Here is a 23,036-nt window from a genome sequence, read left to right on the forward strand (position 1 = left end):
CACAGAGGGGAATATGATGCTAAATAATCACCCTGTTTCAAACCCCCACGTGGGCCTGGTTCCTGGCTGTTTGCTTTCACTACTCCGTAGCGGTTGACAGCTCGAGACCACGCCTCAGCCACTGCAGCCTGCACATACAGGCTGGGGCCACCAGAGGGAGACAGAGGAACCGGTGCTCACCATGGGAGCTGAATATACAGCAATTGGTGTCATTTCTAATTTGGCTGAGCTCAAGCTCATGCATAAGGTGTGAGGGAGACAACCCCTCTCTTAATATGACAAAGATATGGACAGATTACCCTGAACAAAATCAAATTGGATTAAATATGCTACATGAATTAAGAAGGGTGAAATGTGCCATATACATCTAGTATAGATCAATAAGTAAGCAATCAATTAATATGAATAAAACCTAAAGCGTAAAATAAATAAAGTGTATAAAGGATTTGAGTATGAATGTTGCGTATGTTGCAGGCTGCATTCCTCACAGGTGTGTGCAGGTCACCCTTACCTGAGTCTTACCTGAGTCTTACCTGAGTCTTACCTGAGTCTCTGTCTGAGCTCCACACAGCAGGCCACGCCTCTCTGTCAGGCCCCACACACACACACACCTCTCACCTTTCAACACAGACCCACAGACACACAAACCTCTCAACACAGACCCACAGACACACACACACACACACACACACACACACACACACACACACACACCCCTCAACACAGAAACACAGACATACAAACCTCTCAACACAGACCCACAGACAGACACACACACACACACACACACACACACACACACCCCTCAACACAGAAACACAGACATACAAACCTCTCAACACAGACCCACAGACAGACACACACACACACACACACACACCCCTCAACACAGAAACACAGACATACAAACCTCTCAACACAGACCCACAGACACACACACACACACACCCCTCAACACAGACACACAAACCTCTCAACACAGACCCACAGACACACAAACCTCTCAACACAGACCCACAGACACACACACACACACACACACACACACCCCTCAACACAGACCCACAGACACACAAACCTCTCAACACAGACCCACAGACACACACAAACACACACACACACACCCCTCAACACAGAAACACAGACATACAAACCTCTCAACACAGACCCACAGACAGACACACACACACACACACACACACACACACACACACACACACACACACCCCTCAACACAGAAACACAGACATACAAACCTCTCAACACAGACCCACAGACACACACACACACACACCCCTCAACACAGAAACACAGACATACAAACCTCTCAACACAGACCCACAGACAGACACACACACACACACCCCTCAACACAGAAACACAGACACACAAACCTCTCAACACAGACCCACAGACACACACACACACACACACACACACCCCTCAACACACACACACACACACCCCTCAACACAGAAACACAGACACACAAACCTCTCAACACAGACCCACAGACACACACACACACACACACACACACCCCTCAACACAGACCCACAGACACACAAACCTCTCAACACAGACCCACAGACACACACAAACACACACACACACACCCCTCAACACAGAAACACAGACATACAAACCTCTCAACACAGACCCACAGACAGACACACACACACACACACACACACACACCCCTCAACACAGAAACACAGACATACAAACCTCTCAACACAGACCCACAGACAGACACACCTCTCATCACAAACACACACACCCCTGATCAAAGACCCCCCCACACACACACACACATACACACACACCCCTCAACACAGACACACAAACCTCTCAACACAGACCCACACACACACAAACCTCTCATTACAGACCCACAGACACACACACAAACACCCCTCAACACAGACACACAGACACACAAACCTCTCATCACAAACACACACACCCCTGATCAAAGACCCCCACACATACACACACACACACACACACACATACACACACACCCCTCAACACAGACACACAAACCTCTCAACACAGACCCACAGACACACAAACCTCTCATTACAGACCCACAGACACACACACACACCCCTCAACACAGACACACAGACACATAAACCTCTCAACATAGGCCCACAGACACACAAACCTCTCATCACAGACCCACAGACACACACGCACACACACACCCCTCAACACAGACCCACAGACACACAAACCTCTCAACACAGACCCACAGACACACACACCTCTCATCACAAACACACACACCCCTGATCAAAGACCCACCCACACACACACACACACCCCTCAACACAGACCCACAGACACATACACACACAAACACACACACACCCCTCAACAAAGACCCACAGACACACACACCTCTCATCACAAACACACACACCTCACATCACAGACCCACAGACTCACAGACCCACCTGTGGGATTATGATGAGACTACAAACCCAAAAAACAAAAATCACAGTGTGTTTAATTCTTTGAGTGTTTAATTCTTTGAGTGTTTAATTCTTTGAGTTGGGATTTTTGAAGGAGACTAAGACAAAAACCTAAAACTAAAAACTAAATCACAAATTTGAAACTGCACATATTACATCTAATAGCAGAGCTCCATCTACACCTCCCTCTCTCATGCTCTCTCACTCTCTCCCTCTCACTCTGTCTCTCACTCTGTTACTCTCAGTCTATCACTCTCATTGTCTCCCTCTCACTCTCACACGCTCTCTCACACTACTCTCTCACTCTTCCGGCTTGTTCCTGAACACCAGAAAGGTGGGCTAGGCTTCTGGAGTTCAGCGTGGCCCCGCAGGGTCGTGCCAGGCAGAGCTCAGAGTGAGCTGGTAACCGAGGGCAACGGTGAAAGGTTGACACTGACTCGCAACATGTCCCCGGGTAGTGGTGCACTCAGCAAACCACCATGTCTGCAGAATGAACCTTGAAGGATGTAAAATGTTGTCTTTCTTTCTGTCTTTCTCTTTTCTTGCTTGTTTTTCTTTCTCTTTTCCTCTCCCTTTGCTCTCTCTTCGATGCGCTCTCACCATCTCACTCTCTCTCCCGCCAGATTGTATCAGGATAGACTGTAACCTCAGTAAGTGATTCTGTGTATTATAAACACATTAGAAATCTTTCTTTTTATCTCTCTTTTCAACTGTTTCTCTCTCTTCTCTCTCTCCTTCTCTCTCCTCATTCTTTTCTCACGCCTGGGTCCTCAAATGTGTTCCAATTATCACTGCATCCAAAATGGGTCATTTTTACACACTCACACACACACACACACACAGACACACCTCTCACACATTTTACACACACACACACACACACACACACACACAGACCTTTCACACCTTTTACACACGCACATACCTCTCACACCTTTTACACGCACATGCACGCGCATGAACACACACACACACACACCCCCCTCTCACACCTTTTGCATACACACACACACTCACCCACACCACTGACATTAATATATGTGTGTGTGTGTGTGTGTGTGTGCCTATTTGTGTTTACGTGAATATACGTTTGTTGTTTTGTATAACATTATCTGAACACTCAGCATTTTATATGTAAGCTTCTAGATGAATGCGCAGTAATACCAGCAATTGGCCAGTAGGTGGCACTCAGAATATGAGAATATAACAGACTATAACACAGATTATGAGAATATAACAGAATATAATTGAGATTATGAGACCACGCAGGCTGAATCTGCATCACAGAGACCTGCAACTGAGACCTGAAAACATTAAACAAACACTGTTGTGTGATGGAATACTAAACTGCATCAGTATTAGTGCTTGGAATACTACAGGTTTAGTTCTTGAGTGCATCTCCTGGTGCAGTTCATTAGTTATGGTTTGTGATGTATGAACTTTATATAGTAACATTTGGGGTTACTGAGAGTGTGGCCCCCTCCCCACTGTCTCCGCCCACTCCCCACCTCCCCACTGTCTCTGCCCACTCCCCACCTCCCCACTGTCTCCGCCCACTCCCCACCTCCCCACTGTCTCCGCCCACTCCCCACCTCCCCACTGTCTCCGCCCACTCCCCACCTCCCCACTGTCTCTGCCCACTCCCCACCTCCCCACTGTCTCCGCCCACTCCCCACCTCCCCACTGTCTCCGCCCACTCCCCACCTCCCCACTGTCTCCGCCCACTCCCCACCTCCCCACTGTCTCCGCCCACTCCCCACCTCCCCACTGTCTCCGCCCCACCTCCCCACTGTCTCCGCCCCACTCCCCACCTCCCCACTGTCTCCGCCCCACCTCCCCACTGTCTCCGCCCCACCTCCCCAGTGTCTCCGCCCCACTCTCCACTGTCTCCGCCCCACCTCCCCACTGTCTCCGCCCCACCTCCCCACTGTCTCCGCCCCACCTCCCCACTGTCTCCGCCCCACCTCCCCAGTGTCTCCGCCCCACTCCCCACTGTCTCCGCCCCACTCCCCACTGTCTCCGCCCCACCTCCCCACCTCCCTACTGTTTCCGTCCCTGTAGTTCAGTACTCCAAGGATGAAAGGACATTCTCCCTTGTTGGAAGCCCTTTCAGTCATGAAACATCTTTTCAGCAAAATTTCCTTTTTTGTGGCCATGAATGTACCAGTTGTCCATTTCGTCCATTTCATGGTGTGGACCATGCCTTTCACAAACACCTTCTTTTATGTCCGTCTAAAGGTGTTTAAAACAATCTCGTCAGATTAGCTCTGTGTATCTGTGTGATTTGATATCTGGGAGCAAGAGCGTTGTTTGGACACCCGAATAATCTTCCTCTCAGGGGACATTCGGGTCTCACATCCGAACACGACCACCTCGTACAAGACATTAAACAGAACTGACTTCATAAAGAATTATTTTGAAACGTGCACTTTTCAAAGGAATGCATAATTGGTGCATTTTTAAGTCAGATTTGAAATTTGAAAGTGTGTGTGTGTGTGTGTGAGAGAATGCGTGGGAGACAGAGAGAGAGAAAGTGACAGTGTTTTGGGGATTATAGCAGGCTATGGAGAAAGGAGTAATGTCACTGCTAACATATGACCACTCACGCTGGTTAGGATTAGGGTTAGGATTAGCATTAGGGTTAAGGTTAGGATTAGCGTTAGGGTTAGGGTCAGGGTCAGGATTACGATTAGGGTTGGAGTTAGTTTATAAACTAAAGATGTATCACCCTTATAAACTATAGAGGGATCACACTTATAAACTATAGAGGGATCACACCTAGAAGATATAGATGGATCATAACTATAAACTATAGATGGATCACACCTATAAACTATAGATGGATCACACCTGGACTAGGGACAGAGACACCTTGACTAAGGACAGAGACCCCTGGGTTAGGGACAGAGACCCTTGGACTAAGGACAGAGACACTTTGATTAAGGACAGAGACCCCTGGGTTAGGGACAGAGACACCTGGACTAGGGACAGAGACACCTGGACTAGGGACAGAGACACCTGGGTTAGGGACAGAGACACCTGGACTAGGGACAGAGACACCTGGACTAGGGACAGAGACACCTGGGCTTCTCTGCTTACCTTACTGTGACCATCACCCTGAATAACCTAAATGGAGAAGATGAGATGACATGAGATGAAATGAGATGAGATGAGATGAGATGGTCATGAATTCAGGTCTTACTGACATTACTACCTGCACTGCAATGACAGAAAGAAGGAAAAAGCACCGCAATTTTGGACAGCAGAGAACATACATACACACACACCTCTAAGACAAATGTTGAGGTGGGAGAGAGAGGGAAAAGTTCAGCAAAAGTCATTAACAGTGGTAGTGATTAAGATCTGGCCTCATGCTTAAAGTGCTTTCATCTACCACTCTCTCTCATTCTCCCTCCTCTCTCTCTCTCTCTCTCTCTCTCTCTCTCTCTCTCTCTCATTCTCCCTTGTTCTCTCTCTCTCTCTCTCTCTCTCTCTCTCTCTCATTCTCCCTCCTCTCTCTCTCTCTCTCTCTCTCTCTCTCTCTCTCTTTCACTTCATTGTCCTTCATCAGTTCATGCTCCTCTTCACGAGCTCCTATCTGTGTGTGAGAGAACTACTGGAACCAGTTGTCCTGAACTAGCAGGATGTGGGAGGGCGTGGCAGGATGTGGGAGGGCGTGGCAGGATGTGGGGAGACGTGATAGATTACACTGGTGCTGGTGCAGCTTCTTCCTTCTGGCCGGTTCTCCGAGTGCCTTCAGTCAGCACTCTGATATTTTCTAAACACAGCAGAAGAAGGAGGCTGAAGTTACTGTGGTCTAAATGGCTGCTGTGAGCTGTGGAGCTCTGAGCTTGTGTCAGAAGGTTTACCTTTATCGTCTATATAGCATCTGAACACATACGGATCAGCGGCTTGAACAAGTGTGTGGAACATTAATGTGATGTGAGCAGAGATACTACAGGCAATCCAGTTCTTTAAAGAAATAATTTAGACTATTATTAAAGACGTCGACCTCATCGTGTGCAGTCTTTTTTTCTGTTGCATTTAGAAATGTCCAAGCATTGCTTCAGTGTACAATGTAGGGGTCACCAACCCTGTTCCTGGAGATCTGCATTCCTGGAGAGTTCAGTTCCTGAATCTAACACTTTGCCCAGTCAGGGAAATCTTGCATGTGAGAATGAGATGAGAACAAGAAACTCTGAATCATTTTGATTAGCATGTCAATAAACCTTCCCAAGCAGACAGTGTTGAACTGCATGTGTAGACCATTCTGGAGGAGAGGCAGGGAACACCAGCCAGGGGGTCGAAAGACAGACAGACAATCAGGACAGATCAGGACTGGAAAAGCCCTGGAGATGCAGAGGTCCAGGCGAGGGTGTGAGCAATGAGGGTAGTCAGACCTCATCTCTCATCTGCAGTTCCAATCCAGCTAATCTCACTCATTCTTGTTTGGTTATCTCAACCTTCACCAGTCTGGCTCTGTTATCGACACAACCCTGACACGCATGCATGAATATGTACGTGCATGCACACGCACACACACACACACACACACACACATCCACGTGCACGCACACTCGCATGTTCCTCATGCACGCACAAACACACGTGTGCGTGCACGCGCCTGCACACTCACACACATACATATGCGCTCATGCACACTAACACACATCAACATCTGAAGTGATAGGCTAGTGTCAGAGTGTGATAGTGTTTGTATATAAGGAGCAACTTTGCCAGTGAGGGGAACCCTTCTGCTGATCTGATCTCAGAGGTCCTGACCTCAGACGTTCTGATCTAAGGCAGGTGGCCAGGGCTGACCTGTGGTGTGAAATGTGTTATTAAGGGTATTTAGGGTGAGTGAGTGTGTGTGTGTGTGTGTGTGTGTGTGTGTGTGTGTGTGTGTGTGTGTGTGTGTGTGTGTGTGTGTTTTTCTCAGTTTTGTAACAGATGGTATTTTTTCCTTTGCCTCTTTATGTGACTCTTATTGCATGTTGATTCCCAGTTTAAGTGGCTTGGACAGACTGCAGCATTTCTCACTTCAGGAGTCAGAGGGGACTTCTGTGTGCTCTTTGTGCGGATGGAGTGATTAACTGAAGAAGTGAGGAAGCTCCAGATGAGTGCATAAGAGAGAGAGAGAGAGAGAGACAAAGATAGATAGAGAGAGAGATTCTCGTGTTATTTATCTGGATAAAGTCTGCATACGGAGTGTCAGGGTTTTTCTTCTATGGTTTCTTCCTTGTGTCTTTACCTGAGCATTCTTACACCTTACAAGAACTCCACGTCCTTGCATGGTTCCGGTCTCCATGGAAATCAAAATCATTACTGTTTCAAAATGCTTAACGGCGTGAATGTTGGATGGCCGTAATCTTCAGACACACTAGCAGATTAGCTTGTTTGTATTATTTAAAATTTTGTCTTTTATTTGTTTATTTTCCCCCTAAGTGCTGATGGATTGGTCAGGACGGTTGACCAGACAGCCTTCCCTTACTTGAAGGGTGTGTGCCACTTTAGAAGCAAAATTTTGATATTGCAGGAGTTCATCGCAACAGTGTCTGCACAATAACTGTCTTCTCTATGTTCTGTTATTATTAGTGGTAGTAATAGTAGTAGTGGTGGTGGTGATTCTGCTTGTATTGCAATTATTCTTTGCTGAAGTTACTTTTATTAATTAATTTTCTGAAAATGAACTTCCATTGCTTTAGGAACATTGTACTTCACGCCAGTAAAACTATTTTGACTGAGAGAGAGAGAGAGAGAAAGAGCGAGAGAGAGTGATAGTGAGTGTGTGTGAGAGAGAGAGAGAGAGAGAGAGAGAGAAAGAGAGAGAGAGAGTGATAGTGAGTGTGTGTGAGAGAGAGAGAGAGAGAGTGATAGTGAGTGTGTGAGAGAGACAGAGAGAGAGAGAGTGATAGTGAGTGTGTGTGTGAGAGAGAGAGAGAGAAAGAGAGAGAGAGTGATAGTGAGTGTGTGTGAGAGAGAGAGAGTGATAGTGAGTGTGTGTGAGAGAGAGAGAGTGATAGTGAGTGTGTGAGAGAGAGAGTGATAGTGAGTGTGTGTGAGAGAGAGAGAGAGAGAGAGTGATAGTGAGTGTGTGAGAGAGAGAGACAGAGAGAGAGAGAGAGAGAGAGAGAGTGATAGTGAGTGTGTGAGAGAGAGAGAGAGAGAGAGAGAGAGAGAGAGAGAGAGAGAGAGAGAGAGAGAGAGTGGATCTTCTTCATCTGTCTTCACATTGTGTGGGTTCTGCCCTCATCCCTCTCTACATCAGTGAAACCCCTTCAGATAGCAGATATAAGACATGAAAAAACATCACACTGGATTAACATCAAATGCTATTTGGACTTCATTATCTCACACAGTTCTAATCATCTCATACACACACACACACACACACACACACACACACACACACACACACACAGTTGATAGACTGTATTTGCCATAGTAGGTCTACGTAAGTTCTAATCATCTCACACACACACACACACACACACACACACACACACACAGTTGATAGACTGTATTTGCCATAGTAGGTCTATGTACTGTTGTCCTCTTTATATAAGAAATTAATAACTCTTCAGTGTTCTGCCATAGCCATCTATTGTGAATGTGTGTTAATGTGATACTGCATGTCACCAGCGAATGTAGTGAATGCCAGTTTGATACTCTCCCTAAATCTTCACTGCAGAAAACACAAACTCACATTATATATCTACATTGTATTACATTATCTACACACACACACACACACAACCCAGTTCGGGCCTGGTACCCAAGAAGTGAGTAACCATGTGTGAGTAACCATGTGTGAAGGCTGAATGACGCACTGATTAAAATCACACTCACACACACACACACACGCACGAAAAAACAAACAAACAAGGGATTGGAGATGGGTGGTGTGCAACAGAGAAGAGAATTTTACATCAGATTAGTCTCTTGGAATGGCCAGATCATTGTAACATAATTCATGTTTTTTGTGTTTATAGTTTAGGAGTAATAGGAGATGTGTTTATAGTTTAGGAGTAGTAGGAGATGTGTCTATAGTTTAGGAGTAGTAGGAGATGTGTCTTTAGTTTAGGAGTAGTAGGAGATGTGTCTATAGTTTAGGAGTAATAGGAGATGTGTCTATAGTTTAGGAGTAGTAGGAGATGTGTCTATAGTTTAGGAGTAATAGGAGATGTGTCTATAGTCTAGGAGTAGTAGGAGATGTGTTTATAGTTTAGGATAGTAGGAAATGTGTCTATAGTTTAAGATAGTAGGAGATGTGTTTATAGTTTAGGAGTAGTAGGAGATGTGTTTATAGTTTAGGAGCAGTAGGAGATGTGTTTATAGTTTAGGAGTAGTAGGAGATGTGTTTTTAGTTTAGGATAGTAGGAGATGTGTATAGATTAGGAGTAGTAGGAGATGTGTTTATAGTTTAGGAGTAGTAGGAGATGTGTCTATAGTTTAGGAGCAGTAGGAGATGTGTTTATAGTTTAGGAGTAGTAGGAGATGTGTTTTTAGTTTAGGATAGTAGGAGATGTGTATAGATTAGGAGCAGTAGGAGATGTGTTTATAGTTTAGGAGTAGTAGGAGATGTGTTTTTAGTTTAGGATAGTAGGAGATGTGTATAGTTTAGGAGCAGTAGGAGATGTGTTTATAGTTTAGGAGTAGTAGGAGATGTGTCTATAGTTTAGGAGCAGTAGGAGATGTGTTTATAGTTTAGGAGTAGTAGGAGATGTGTTTATAGTTTAGGAGTAGTAGGAGATGTTTATCATCACATTTAAGGCACATAGTTCCAAGCACTCCCCTGGAGATATTCTATATCCCAACCCTACATTTGGGCCCTCATTTATAGTTTAGTACCAGCCTCACTCCAGGAAATCTGTTCACTGACTTGTGAAATCTTGGGAAATGTTTCGTGCAGAATGTAGTTCCAGCCTTCCACTGGGAGATGTAGCCTCCTGTCACGTTTTGGTGTGAGTTCTGTCCGACACACCTGGCTTTCCCCATCAGATGCTCACGAAAGCTTTGTTTGATGGATCATCTCAGGCGATGAATTAGGTGCAGGATGAGAGGTGTTCAGGGATTATTGTACTAAACAGAGACAGTGTTGAGACCGAGGGAGGGAGGGATAGAGAGACAAAGTAATGGAGGGAAGAGAGCGAAATGGTGTTAATTCATTTCAGCTGTGGTCTGATGCATGCCATCTGTTTGTGTGAGTGTCTGTGTGTGTCTGTATTTGTGTGTGTGTGTGTGTGTGTGTGTGTGTGTGGTGATACGCGACCCTAATATAGCCCATCTGCTTCTGTAAACCCATATAGTGCGAACACAGCATTTTACTGTAGAGAGAGAGGGGGAGGGAGATAGAGAAATAGAACTAAAACAGGGAGGAAGAGAGAGAGAGAGAGGACTAGAGTGTGAATGAGAGGGAGAGAGTGTATGCGGGAGAGAGAGATCTTTCCCATGTTAAAGATAGGGATTATAGATGAGGATTCTAGGTGGGGATTATAGATAAGTATTATAGATGGGATTATAGTTGGGGATTATAGTTTGGGATTATAGATGAGGATTATAAATGGGGATTATAGTTGGGGATTATACATGAGGGTTATAGATGGGTATTATAGTTGGGATTATAGATGGGGATTGTAGTTGGGATTATAGATGGGGATTATAGTTGGGGACTGTTTGTTATGCAGTTACTCAAGTGTAGACTCACACACCTGTCTCATGCACCTGTGACAAGTGGAGATACTGGAACACAGGCTAGGGTTAGGGTTAGACTACAGACCTGACGAGTGGGGATACTGGAACACAGGCTAGGGTTAGACTACAGACCTGACGAGTGGGGATACTGGAACACAGGCTAGGGTTAGGGTTAGACTACAGACCTGACGAGTGGGGATACTGGAACACAGACTAGGGTTAGGGTTAGACTACAGACCTGACGAGTGGGGATACTGGAACACAGGCTAGGGTTAGACTACAGACCTGACGAGTGGGGATACTGGAACACAGACTAGGGTTAGGGTTAGACTACAGACCTGACGAGTGGGGATACTGGAACACAGGCTAGGGTTAGGGTTAGACTACAGACCTGACGAGTGGGGATACTGGACTGGGGATACTCGTCAGGTCTGTAGTCTAACCCTAACCCTAGTCTGTGTTCCAGTATCCCCACTCGTCAGGTCTGTAGTCTAACCCTAACCCTAGCCTGTGTTCCAGTATGCCCACACATACTTGTCACCTCTCGTCACCTTCAAACACCACTGCCTCTCATCCCCACTGTTTAATCTTGTAAACTGAGTGTATTAATTTACTCAGAGAGCGAGCAAGAGAGAGTATGTGGAGAGAGGGAGAGAGAGAGAGAGAGTTAGCGAGCAGTTTAATTGGATCACTGGGAAACCCACTTTGTGTTAAGTGCTGAGCATAACTGGCCCTGTTGACCAGTATAATTACACCCTGCCTTTCAAATTAAACACGCAAACACAATCAACCTCCTTTTACAATTCAGACACACATCATCCATAAATTTACAGCTAATGAAAAACTCATGCTCATAATTCAAATCATGTATAATAATAGCACTACTACTCCAGGTTTGTTCATTGGGTTCGAGGAGGGTGTTCCTTACCTGTTCTATTTGTGTAATTGGAAAAGGAGGAAAGGGGACCTCTGTGTCCTGTGCACTCCAAAATAAAACACATCAAATATAAAACACAGATCTTCAAAACACTGTGCTGTTTCGTGTTATTTCCTCTCATGCATGGTCTGAGGTCATTTACATTTCATTAGCATACTGTATTTACAATATCCCCTGTGGTGCTTATGCAATTCTTGGATTCAGAATACATTAAAATGTTAATGCATAAAGTACATACTCCTAATGTGAAATATATTGCTCCGAGGTACCTCTCAGAGGATCAGCTGGCACAAGCTGTGGATGTTGCTGCTTTGGTATTGTGTTTGGCCACCAGTTAACATGAGCGGATATACTATATATTTTTTTATTTGTGTTTATTTTGTGTTGCTAATGCTAAAATGGTCCAAAATACGAGGTCCCCTGCCACACAGTGGTGCTGTTTCCCATCGCCATCATTCTGCATAGCTGATGGTAGGTGTGTTAGAGCAGGTTAGTGGGTTAGAAGCCGATACTGGCAATCTGATAACACCTCGGCACGTGCTTACACAGGTCCTGAAACCTTTCACTTCAGTCTCAGCCCTGGCCAGTCACAAGCTCATCTTCCTATTAATCTGGTACCAAGGGTCCAGATGTGACGTCCTGTCTGTTTCCTTGGAAATGGCTAAGGTATACAAGATTTTTGGGTCTGTGACCTTCTGAAGTGCATCTAATAGTCCAGCTACTTGGCCATCTTAGCTACCATTCTCCTTCGTCCTGCCTGAGTGAGACGCCGTTCGCCCCCGTCCAGGGGTACATGGGAGTGAGCCACGCTGTGCCAGCTCCCCCACCAGGGCACGGCATCGTGGGAAGCAATGTGGCTCCTACCCTCCCTCCAGCTGCACCCAATGTGTGCTCAGCAACAGTGAGCTTGGATCTTCATTCGTTCTGAGTCTGGCTAATGTGCCTATGGCCTCTGGCACCATGGTAACTTCGGAGCAGCCAATTACGCAAGCCCTGTTGGATTCCAGAAACATGCAGAATATTGGATAGGGAACGGCAGGGAATTCAGGGAATGGGAGCTACGTAATTGTACCTCATGATGACCTGGTTAAGAACATTAGGAACGTGTGTGTGTGAGTGTGTGTGTGTGTGTGTGTGTGTGTGTGTGTGTGTGTGTGAGTGTGCGTGTGTGTGTGAGTGTGAGTGTGTGTGTGTGTGTGTGTGTGTGAGTGTGCGTGTGTGTGTGTGTGTGTGTGTGTGTGTGTGTGTGTCTTCTCCATTTGTCCCTTTTTCTGTTCTTTTCCCATCTCTGTCAGTTCTGGGTATTTACATGTACTAAGAGGAAGGCTGTTACTGAGAAATGTTGACAGGTTTGGATTGTAACTAATTCAAACATCATTGTTAATATGGTCTAGTTTACTACAGTCTGGGCAGTGGTTGCCTAGTGGTTGAGGGGCTTGACTTGTAATCAGACGGTTGCCAGTTCAGGTTTCTACTGTTGGACCCCTGAGCAAGACCCTTAACCCTCAATTACTCAAGGTGTATTCAGTCAGAATTGTAAGTGGCTTTGTATTAAAAAATAATCCTATTGGGAAAACGTAGATTAAATGCTTAAAATAATTTGAGTAATGTTGACAATTTCAGGAAAAATTCAATATTAGTTCTACATTTTGTAATTTGCTCACTGAGCAAACTGACATCGTATCGTCACACGTGATTCTCAGTTAAAGCAGACTGAGGAAGAGTTTGGCCATTGATGTGCAGAAGGGCACACCCTCCTACCCTGGGGGCCACTTTAATAGAATCACGTGACCCCAGAGGTCAGCATTAAATTTCCATGGATCAGTTTGAGTGTGAATCCATATTGGAATGGGAAAGTCATGTGGTCTGAGTGGCTTCAAACCATCATGATCATTGGTGCCAGACTAGCTGGGGCCAGTACTTAAAAAAAAACTGCCAACCTTGTGGGTTTTGCTTGTGCAACAGTGTTGAGAGTATACAGAGAATGGCATGTTTACATCCGGTAGATGTAAACAACTCATCAATGAAAGTGGTCAGAGAAGGATGTCAAGAATAGTTCTGATGTACAGGCGGCGCACAGCCAAGCAAACTGCAGCCAAATACAGCGCTGTGCTCTAAGTGAAGTGTCTGAACGCACACCCACTCGTTCCTTAGCACAGATGGGTGTAACAGCAGATGGCCATTTTGAGTGCCACTGATGTCTAAGGGAAATGCAGCAAAAGCGCAAAAATGGATTACCTGCTAAGACAAATCGGATGACTCAACAAGCCCGTCCAGTCCAGACTGGTGGAGGTGGAGTGTTGGTGTGGGGAGTGTGTTCTTGGCACACTCTGGGTCCTCTGATATCTGTAAATGGACGTTTGGACAGTTGGGCTCACCTAAGCATCGTGGCCGACCAAGTTAGTCACTTCATGGGAGCTGTTTACCTGTAGCAGAAGGACACTTACAGCAGGACGCGTTCATCCCGTCACGGCAGCTGTTTATCCTGTAGCAGAAGGACACTTACAGCAGGACACGTTCATCCCGTCACGGCAGCTGTTTATCCTGTAGCAGAAGGACACTTACAGCAGGACATATTTTCTTTGTTTCTCTGGCCTTCAGTCCCCAAATCTTAATCCTGTAGATCATACCGTCTGGTTTCATACACATGTGCTTGTAAAACTTTGGAGTGCATTTAAAACGGGCAGTTGCTTGGTTAGTGTCTATATAAGAGAAAAAGGTTAAGATCTCAGTCGCGCCATGAAACCACAGGAACACAGGAAACCAAAGACTGACTTAACGCGAATGAAAAGATCAGTGTTTGCTTATACAAGACTCATCATTAAACGAAGGATTTACATTGTATGTATTATTTGGGATTTTATTTACTTATTTATTTGTTTATTTATTGGAAAATATTTCACACATGTATGAGACTATATAGAGAACATATAGAAGTTTCAGGGGTATGCCAAAGGATGTAAGTTAAGGAGTTGAGTAGGTGTTGGAGTTGAGCTGAATCTTCTGACTCACTGAGCTCTCTTGTTGAAAATCTTGTGCGTGGGGTCTGGACATGCAAGCGTAGTAGGCAGCTAAGTATTTGAACTGGTGTACACCAAGTGCTTAGCAGTGACAACAGGATTAAATACACTGAAGATCAGTTATCACACTATAAAGGATCATTGCTCTCTTATTAATCATGAGATTAATTCAGTAGTTATAAAGGTTCATTAGATTCACTAACATCTTTAATTGTGGTGACATAATTAGTTCAGTAGTTATTAGGGTTCATTAGATTCACTAACATCTTTAATTGTGGTGATATAATAAGTTCAGTAGTTATTAGGGTTCATTAGATTCACTAACATCTTTAATTGTGGTGATATAATAAGTTCAGTAGTTATTAGGGTTCATTAGATTCACTAACATCTTTAATTGTGGTGATATAATTAGTTCAGTAGTTATTAGGGTTCATTAGATTCACTAACATCTTTAATTGTGGTGATATAATTAGTTCAGTAGTTATTAGGGTTCATTAGATTCACTAACATCTTTAATTGTGGTGATATAATAAGTTCAGTAGTTATTAGGGTTCATTAGTGTGACGCTTGCGGCACGGAAGTGAGAGGCGGGGTTGCAACAAAGTGTTTATTATCCATCTGTATCTATCAACAATGACACAGAAACAAACCTGAAACACCAGGTCACTTTGAGTGAGCGCAGTTATCAGACGAGACTGGCGCCTTAGGTCCTATAATGTGCAGCCCCGTCTCTTGGGATCTGTGGGTTTAAACTTGCGCACCGGCAGTTTTAAGCTAATTTTTTAACGATTTGTACTTGTTCACTTTAACACTAGATATCTGAAATTGTACACATAGCACAATGATCATTCAGGATTCAAATTTAAGTAGACACTTGGGACTAGACATCCATTTACATCCAGGCTTATTTGTAGATCATTTAGGTTCCATTTGAGCTCATCTAATACAGAAGTAAATGTAAAAAAACATAAAATGGTGTATAATGTGACTACATTTCCTGATTCACCAGAGTCTTGTGTAATAAATTGAACAGTTTTGAGTATATACATGAAATGAATAAGTAGCTACATAATGTTTTCCAGTAAGTTTCCTAGAGTTCTCCGAAGTGTCCAAAAACCTCTCCAAAAGCACAAAGTCATCAATCACTATACATCAAGTTTGCATGTTTCTTTCTGCTAAAACATCACAGTAAGTTACTTTAGTAAGTTCCACAACAATATTAGCTTCATAACATCATTGTTAACATCATTAGGGGAAAATACTGTAGCTAATACTGTAAATGCTGGGGAAAATACTGTAAATGCTGTAATACTGTAAATGCTGGGGAAAATACTGTAGCTAATACTGTGAATGCTGGGGAAAATACTGTAGCTAATACTGTAAACGCTGGGGAAAATACTGTAGCTAATACTGTAAATGCTGGGGAAAATACTGTAAATGCTGGGGAAAATACTGTAGCTAATACTGTAAACGCTGGGGAAAATACTGTAGCTAATACTGTAAATGCTGGGGAAAATACTGTAAATGCTGTAATACTGTAAAGAAATAGTATACTTTCTCATGTATACTTATGATTTGTAGCAGGATTATGAATTTTTCCAACAGTGAATGGAAACATCCAGTGATTTGCTATGCAAACATCGAAGCTAGTCCATGCTAGCAGCCAAGCTAGTCCATGCTAGCAGCACCCAAACAACTACACATAAACTTCAGCTAAAATAAGCCTCTTCCTTTCCATGATGTCCAAAAGTATTGGCGATCAAACCCATGCGCTAGGCTATCTGCTAACAACACTGAAGCACTGGTTGACAGTACGTAGACCTTTAAACATTAAAGGGATGACTAAGGCAAGTGAAGAGTCTACATTTGAATCTAAGCGTCCTCTGTTTGATGAAACAGCTGCCAAGCACACAGCTTGCCCTGGAAACAGTTGGGAAGTAAATACACCCCCTCCCCTTCCCCCTTCACACATTGGTGAGAATTGCTGTCACTCCAAGACAATGGCGCTGCAATGGCCAATAGAAATCAATAGAAAAGGGGGGTCTAATGCTCTATTCAGGAACACTTTTATGTTAGTAACGTGCATTTAGAGTTAACCAAAGGCTACATATTTTGGGTTTTCTTACGAAGGAACTGAACGCAAAAAAGTGAGCACGCAATTTAAGAACTTTACTAACACTCTGTATACATGTCACGCAGTTGTTTTGATGGTAATTGAATTTTCTTTGACAAAATCTGAAGTTCTCATACTGGAAGAATGTTTTAAAAGGCCACTTAAAAGGACAGGCACATTGTTGTGGAAATTTACCCGAAAAACACGGATGCATGTAGACGACTGAAAATCAGTAAGCAGGTACTTGTAATAGTCCTAAGAAATGTTATGTTGATAAATAAGAAAATTCGATGTTATCAGTAATTTATTTGAGTATGCTCGTTTGGGCCCTCCTGCGGACCCGCTGGGGGGTGTTGGCGCATAAGGGGGTTAAATAAGCAGATCATGATTATGAACAGGTGACTTCAATTAGTACTCCGGTGATCGTGAGCGGGGCAGGTAAGGGGTGTGATCCCTAGCAGGAGTCGGCGTGTCCCGCGTCCCAACGCGGTGACTTTGTTAATCCACTCTGAGATGGTGTACGGGCCCCTGTACTTCATGGAGAGTTTCCCTATGGAGCCTGCGCAGCCATCCTTTGTTGATACCCACAACCTTTGTTCAGGTTCGTAGCGGGGCGGCATCTCCATGCTTCCTATCCACTTTCTGCTTGTAGTCTGCTATGGCTCTGCACAGTTTCTGGTGGACCTCCTCCCACACTAGCTGGCTGCGCCGACACCACGCCTCTACCGCTGGCTGGTCGGACGTGGGGGAATTCCATGGATATAGCGGGGGCTGGAACCCTAGCACACATTCAAATGGTGTTAAGCCTGTCGCTGCATGCCGTAGTGAATTCTGGGCATATTCCGCCCAGGGGAAGTAGGTGCTCCAAGTCTCAGGGTGCCTCTGGCAGTACAGCCTGAGAAACTTGCCTAGCTCCTGGTTCACCCTTTCTACCTGCCCACTGGCCTGGGAGTGGTACCCAGATGTCAGGCTAACCATGATATTCATCTTACCCAACAGTTCCTTCCACACTCTGGAGGTGAATTGTGGGCCTGGTCCAAGACGATGTCCTCCAGTAGCCTGAATTCCGAAAGACGTGGTGGAAGAGCTAGTCCACCCTTTCCCAGGTGAGACCAGGGTCTTATCGGTGTGGGCAGTGGCAGCAGCTTACCTGCAGGTGGTGTGCGAAGGATCGTGCTGTGCGCACAATCGACGCAAAACGCCACATACCTCACTATGTCTTCGTGCATGGCCGGCCACCAATAGCGAGCACTCAGTAGCTGTGCCATGCGGGTTGCTCCTGGATGGCCTGTCCCCACGGAGGTGTGTGTCCACATGATAAGGGCTTCACGGAAGCAGAATGGGACAAAGGCGGTTTGGCGGGCATTGCGGATGCAGATTTGCTGCCTATCTGTCCGTCCAGGTCCCAGCTCAGAGTTGCGAGGAAGCAGGTGGGTGACAGTACTGGATCCATGCTGGTAGACTGGACAGTACTGGATCCATGCTGGTAGACTGGACAGTACTGGATCCATGCTGGTAGACTGGGCCTCTGCGTGGTGTTGCTGAGAGAGAGCATCTGTCCTCATGCTCCTCTCTGTTGGCCTATAAGGAAGGTAAATCTAGTGAAAAACAGCGACCACTGGGCTTGCCTGGAATTGAGCCTCCTGGCGTTTTGGAGGTATTCCTTTGTGGTCAGTGATGACCAAAAAATGGTGTCCTGCTCCCTCTTAGCAGTGCCTCCGTTCCTCAAATGCTAGTTTCATGGCGATGAGTCCACGGTCTCCCACGCCATAGTTCCTCTGCGCGGGGCTTAGTTTTTTTTTAAAAATAGGCAATTGGTTTTAGCTGTCCTGCTTTGGCATTGTGTTGGGATAGTATAGCTCCTACCCCCACGTTCGACGCATCTACCTCCACCACGGAAGGCCTTTCCGGGTCCGGTTGCTGCAGTACTGGGGAGAAGGCCTCCTTCAGCTCTGAGAAGGACCTCTCCGCCTCGGGTACCCATCTCAGCCTCTTGACTGTTCCGTGGAGTAGATCTGTAAGAGGTCTAGCCACCGTACTAAAGGATTTAATAAAACGGCGATAAACGTTAGCAAATCCCAGGAAGCGCTGTAGCTCCCTGCGGGTTTGCAGCCTAGGCGAGCCCCTTACTGCCTCCACCTTGCACGGTTGCATGCATACACTGCCGTTGCAGATGATATACCCCAGGAAACTCACCTCTTTGAGCTGGAACTCGCATTTTTCCAGTTTGCAGTAGAGGTGGTTCTGCAGGAAGGTGCAGAGGACAGCCCGTAAGTCTCACACATGTTGGTCCCACTCAAGGACACGATTCTCCATCCACTGTATATGGGCATTGTGTGCCCTTAGCCATGGGAGCCCTAGCGTAATCAGATGAGAGAGGGAAGGAAGGAGGTAAAGGCAATACGCTACACATGCTCCCCTTCAGTCACAAGGAGAACACGGGGAGTAATGTGTGTTATGAACCCCCGACCCCATGGGTCTCCCGTTGAGCGCCTGCATGCTTAATGGAGTGGGCAGGGTAATGGCTCTTATTCCCAACCTTTTGGTGAACCCCCCAGTCCATGACATTGCCCACTGCACCAGAGTCAACCATTGCCGACGTGGAGAGTTGACGACCCTGATATGCCACTGCAACTGATAATTTGCACATAAAATGGGTTGGAGAATGACTCACAGAACCGCGCCGCTTCTCTTGGTTCCTGGGCTTGTCTTTTACCTTGGCCACACCTAGTTGCATGGGCTCCACCAGAGCTTCCACTTGCGCCACCACTGCTGCAGTCTATCGCTGTTGTCTCCCTTGCGGGAATTGCCGGCAGCACTCCTGTAGGTCATAGGTAATGAACCAGATGAACCAGCTCATTCAGCGAGGTGGCCGCCTGTTTACATGCCAGATCGGCCCTTAGTCCATTGACGAACGCGTCTACCAAGGCGGACTCGTTCATACGAGCTCCTGCAGCTAGCATCCAGAATTTCATTGCGTAATCTACTGCTGTTTGGATTCCCTGCCTTAGGCGGAGTAAGGAGTACCCACAAAGGCACAGCTTTTGGATGGAAAAAATACAGCCTTGAGCTCTTGAATAAAACCGGCATAATTGTTCATAAGCAGTAGTAATGAGAGCGGCTCCCCAGGTACGCGCTTTCCCCGTGAGCCGGGAGATTACAAAAACGATCTTGGCGTGGTCGGGCAGTTGGGGTTGATATCCAAAGAAAAGCTCACACTGTACGATGAAGCCCTCACAACCCTCTTGGGTCGCCACTGTACATCTCGGGTGTAGCGATGAGGCTTTTTATCCCCTCCAGTACAGGTGGGGTAATGGGAGGAGTTGCTTGTTGTTCAGGACTTTTAGCCAGGCAATTGACAACCTGCCTGAGGTGCATGACAAGCGAGCGTAACTCCCCCATCTCCTGCTTCTGCTGCTCCATTGCCGCCTTCTGGGTAGTCAGCAGTTGAGCCCAGTCAGGGCTACTCACCTCGCTTCCAGGTGGCTGCACATTCTGTGACGCTTGTGGGACGGAAGAAGTGAGAGGCGGGGTTGCAGCAAAGCGCTCTTTATTATCCATCAGTATCTAGCGATGATAACACTTAAAGAAAACTCAAACAGTAGGTCTCTTTGAGTGAGCACAGTTATCAGGTCCTATAATGTGCAGCCCCGTCTCTTGGGATCTCTGGATATAAATAAGCAGATCATGATTACGAACAGGTGAGTTCAATCAGTACTCCTTGTGAGCATGGCAGGTAAGGGGTGTGATCCCTAACAGGAGTGGTTGTGTCCCTCCTGCTAGCCGGCCGACCAACCGTGACAATTAGATTCACTAATGTTATCTTTAATTGTGGTGCATAATTAGTTCAGTAGTTATAGGAATTTGTTGGGTTCACTACAGTTATCGTTAATTGTGCATAATAACTAATTATAAGGGCACATTAGATTCACAAATGTTATTTTTAATTGTTCTGCATAATTAGTTCATTAGTTATAGGGATTTGTTAGGTTCACTACTGTTATCTTTAATTGTGCGTAATTAGTTCAGTAAGTATAAGGGTTCATTAGATTCACTAAATATTTAATTGTGGTGCATTATTAGTTCAGTAGTTATAGAGGTTTGTTAGGTTCACTAATGTTATCTTTATTTGTGGTGCTTCTAGACTTGAGTTGCTTTTAGCCAGGAAACATTTTAAAGGTGCTATAGAAATCCAACCTATTATTATAATTAATATTATTATTAGCATGCAAGACCAGTCACCTTCATCCCATCAGTGAGTCGACATGCTTGCAGACAGACATTTCAGGGTAAGTCATAAGTAGCTTTATTTTCTCAAGGGGGTTGCACTCATCAAAGATAGTGGTAGGGACATATTTTGTATGAGTAAATACCCCCTCCACCCCGAACTGCGTAGGCAAGACGCTTCAATTTTACCATTTATTGTTAGCTGTGAATTTAACTAATGCATTTATATTTACATTAACGGCATTTAGCAGACGCTCTTATCCAGAATGACTTACAAAAGTGCTTTGTCATTTACTCATAGAATGTCCTAGTACAGTACAGTAGGTTAGAGTCCAACATACCAATGAACTAGAATACTGTAGAATACAGGGATCAGTGCTGATACCTAGAAGTACAAAATACATAAATACAAAATAGCTAGTAGCTGCAAAGCATGAAGTGGACTTTTATTTCGACACTCAGAGCAACGAAGTAGCTACCAAGAGTGAAGGTTTCATGTGTACTGATGATACTTTAGTGAAAATTGTACATTTACCTGATGCTTTTATCCAAAGTGACTTACAATTATGACTGAGTTCAACTTGGAACAATTGAGGGCTAAGGGTCTTGCTCAGGGGCCTAATAGTAGCAACTTGGCCGTGGTAGGGGCTTGAGCCAGCAACTGTCCCAATTACAAGTTGAGTGCCTTAACCACTAAGCTACCACTTACTCCAATATGGCTGATGGTTACGTCAGTGGAGTGTTGTGGTGTGGTCTCTGCTGCTCATGTCAGTATTGTGGTGTGGTCTCTGTTCCTCTGCTAGTGTCCATGGCCTGGTAGTTTTCTATATGCTGCTGTGATTCCCTAAGTCAGTTTTATATTATTACCACACCTGCAAGACGGTAGGTTGCATCGGACACTGTTCACTTCTCTCTTTCTGTGTCTTTTTCATTCTGACTCACTGACAGTGCATTTCAAATGTCAGAAACACTCTGGGGATAAGACAGGGGTATAGAAGGTAAAGTCATCAGCATTAGCCTCGTCAGCCAGAGTGTTTGAGAATGGTCTCGTGCTCTTCAGTGCCTGTTGTAGAAGGTCTAGTGCACTCTCAGAGTGTTGGGTGCTACAAAGGTTTTCTTCAATGCTGGAAAACACACAAACACATGAACCAAAAAAGTCAGTAATATGGCAACAGTTTGATGTTCTTCATAATAAAAGTCCTGCTGCTGACAGATATACATACTAGATGCATGAACCACAACTGCTTTATTTGGAATATTGGAGCAGTTAGCCCAACACCACCCCCCCCCCCCCACACACACACACGCACGCACGCACGCACAAAACCTGAGTGCTTGTGATCAATCTAGTTTCAGGTTGGCATTTTGTCTGTGGGTGGTAAGAGTATTTCATTCTACAATTTTTCTTTGTCACTATTGTTATTGGCTCAGTAATTTTCCTTCATCCTTTGTTGTAGGTTTTATTTTTTGAGTTTTGCGTACTCACTTCTCTTTGATCAGAGATGGTCTCTCAGAGATGGTACTGAGTTTCTTGATTTTTATTACATTAAATTATTTTAAAATCT

The 23,036-nt window shown here is 45.1% G+C and overlaps 1 protein-coding gene across 1 annotated transcript in view; it reads left to right on the top strand.

The window, feature by feature from the left end:
• LOC113589578 (neurexin-2-like) overlaps positions 1 to 23,036 on the top strand; it is a 590,991-nt gene that overhangs the window by 317,184 nt on the left and 250,771 nt on the right. Inside the window, 1 exon segment of the mRNA XM_035530023.1 lies at positions 3,104 to 3,130. Within this exon segment, the coding sequence (XP_035385916.1) occupies positions 3,104 to 3,130 (27 nt within the window).

This window comes from Electrophorus electricus, chromosome 9 (assembly GCF_013358815.1).
Source record: "Electrophorus electricus isolate fEleEle1 chromosome 9, fEleEle1.pri, whole genome shotgun sequence".
Taxonomy (NCBI): domain Eukaryota; kingdom Metazoa; phylum Chordata; class Actinopteri; order Gymnotiformes; family Gymnotidae; genus Electrophorus; species Electrophorus electricus.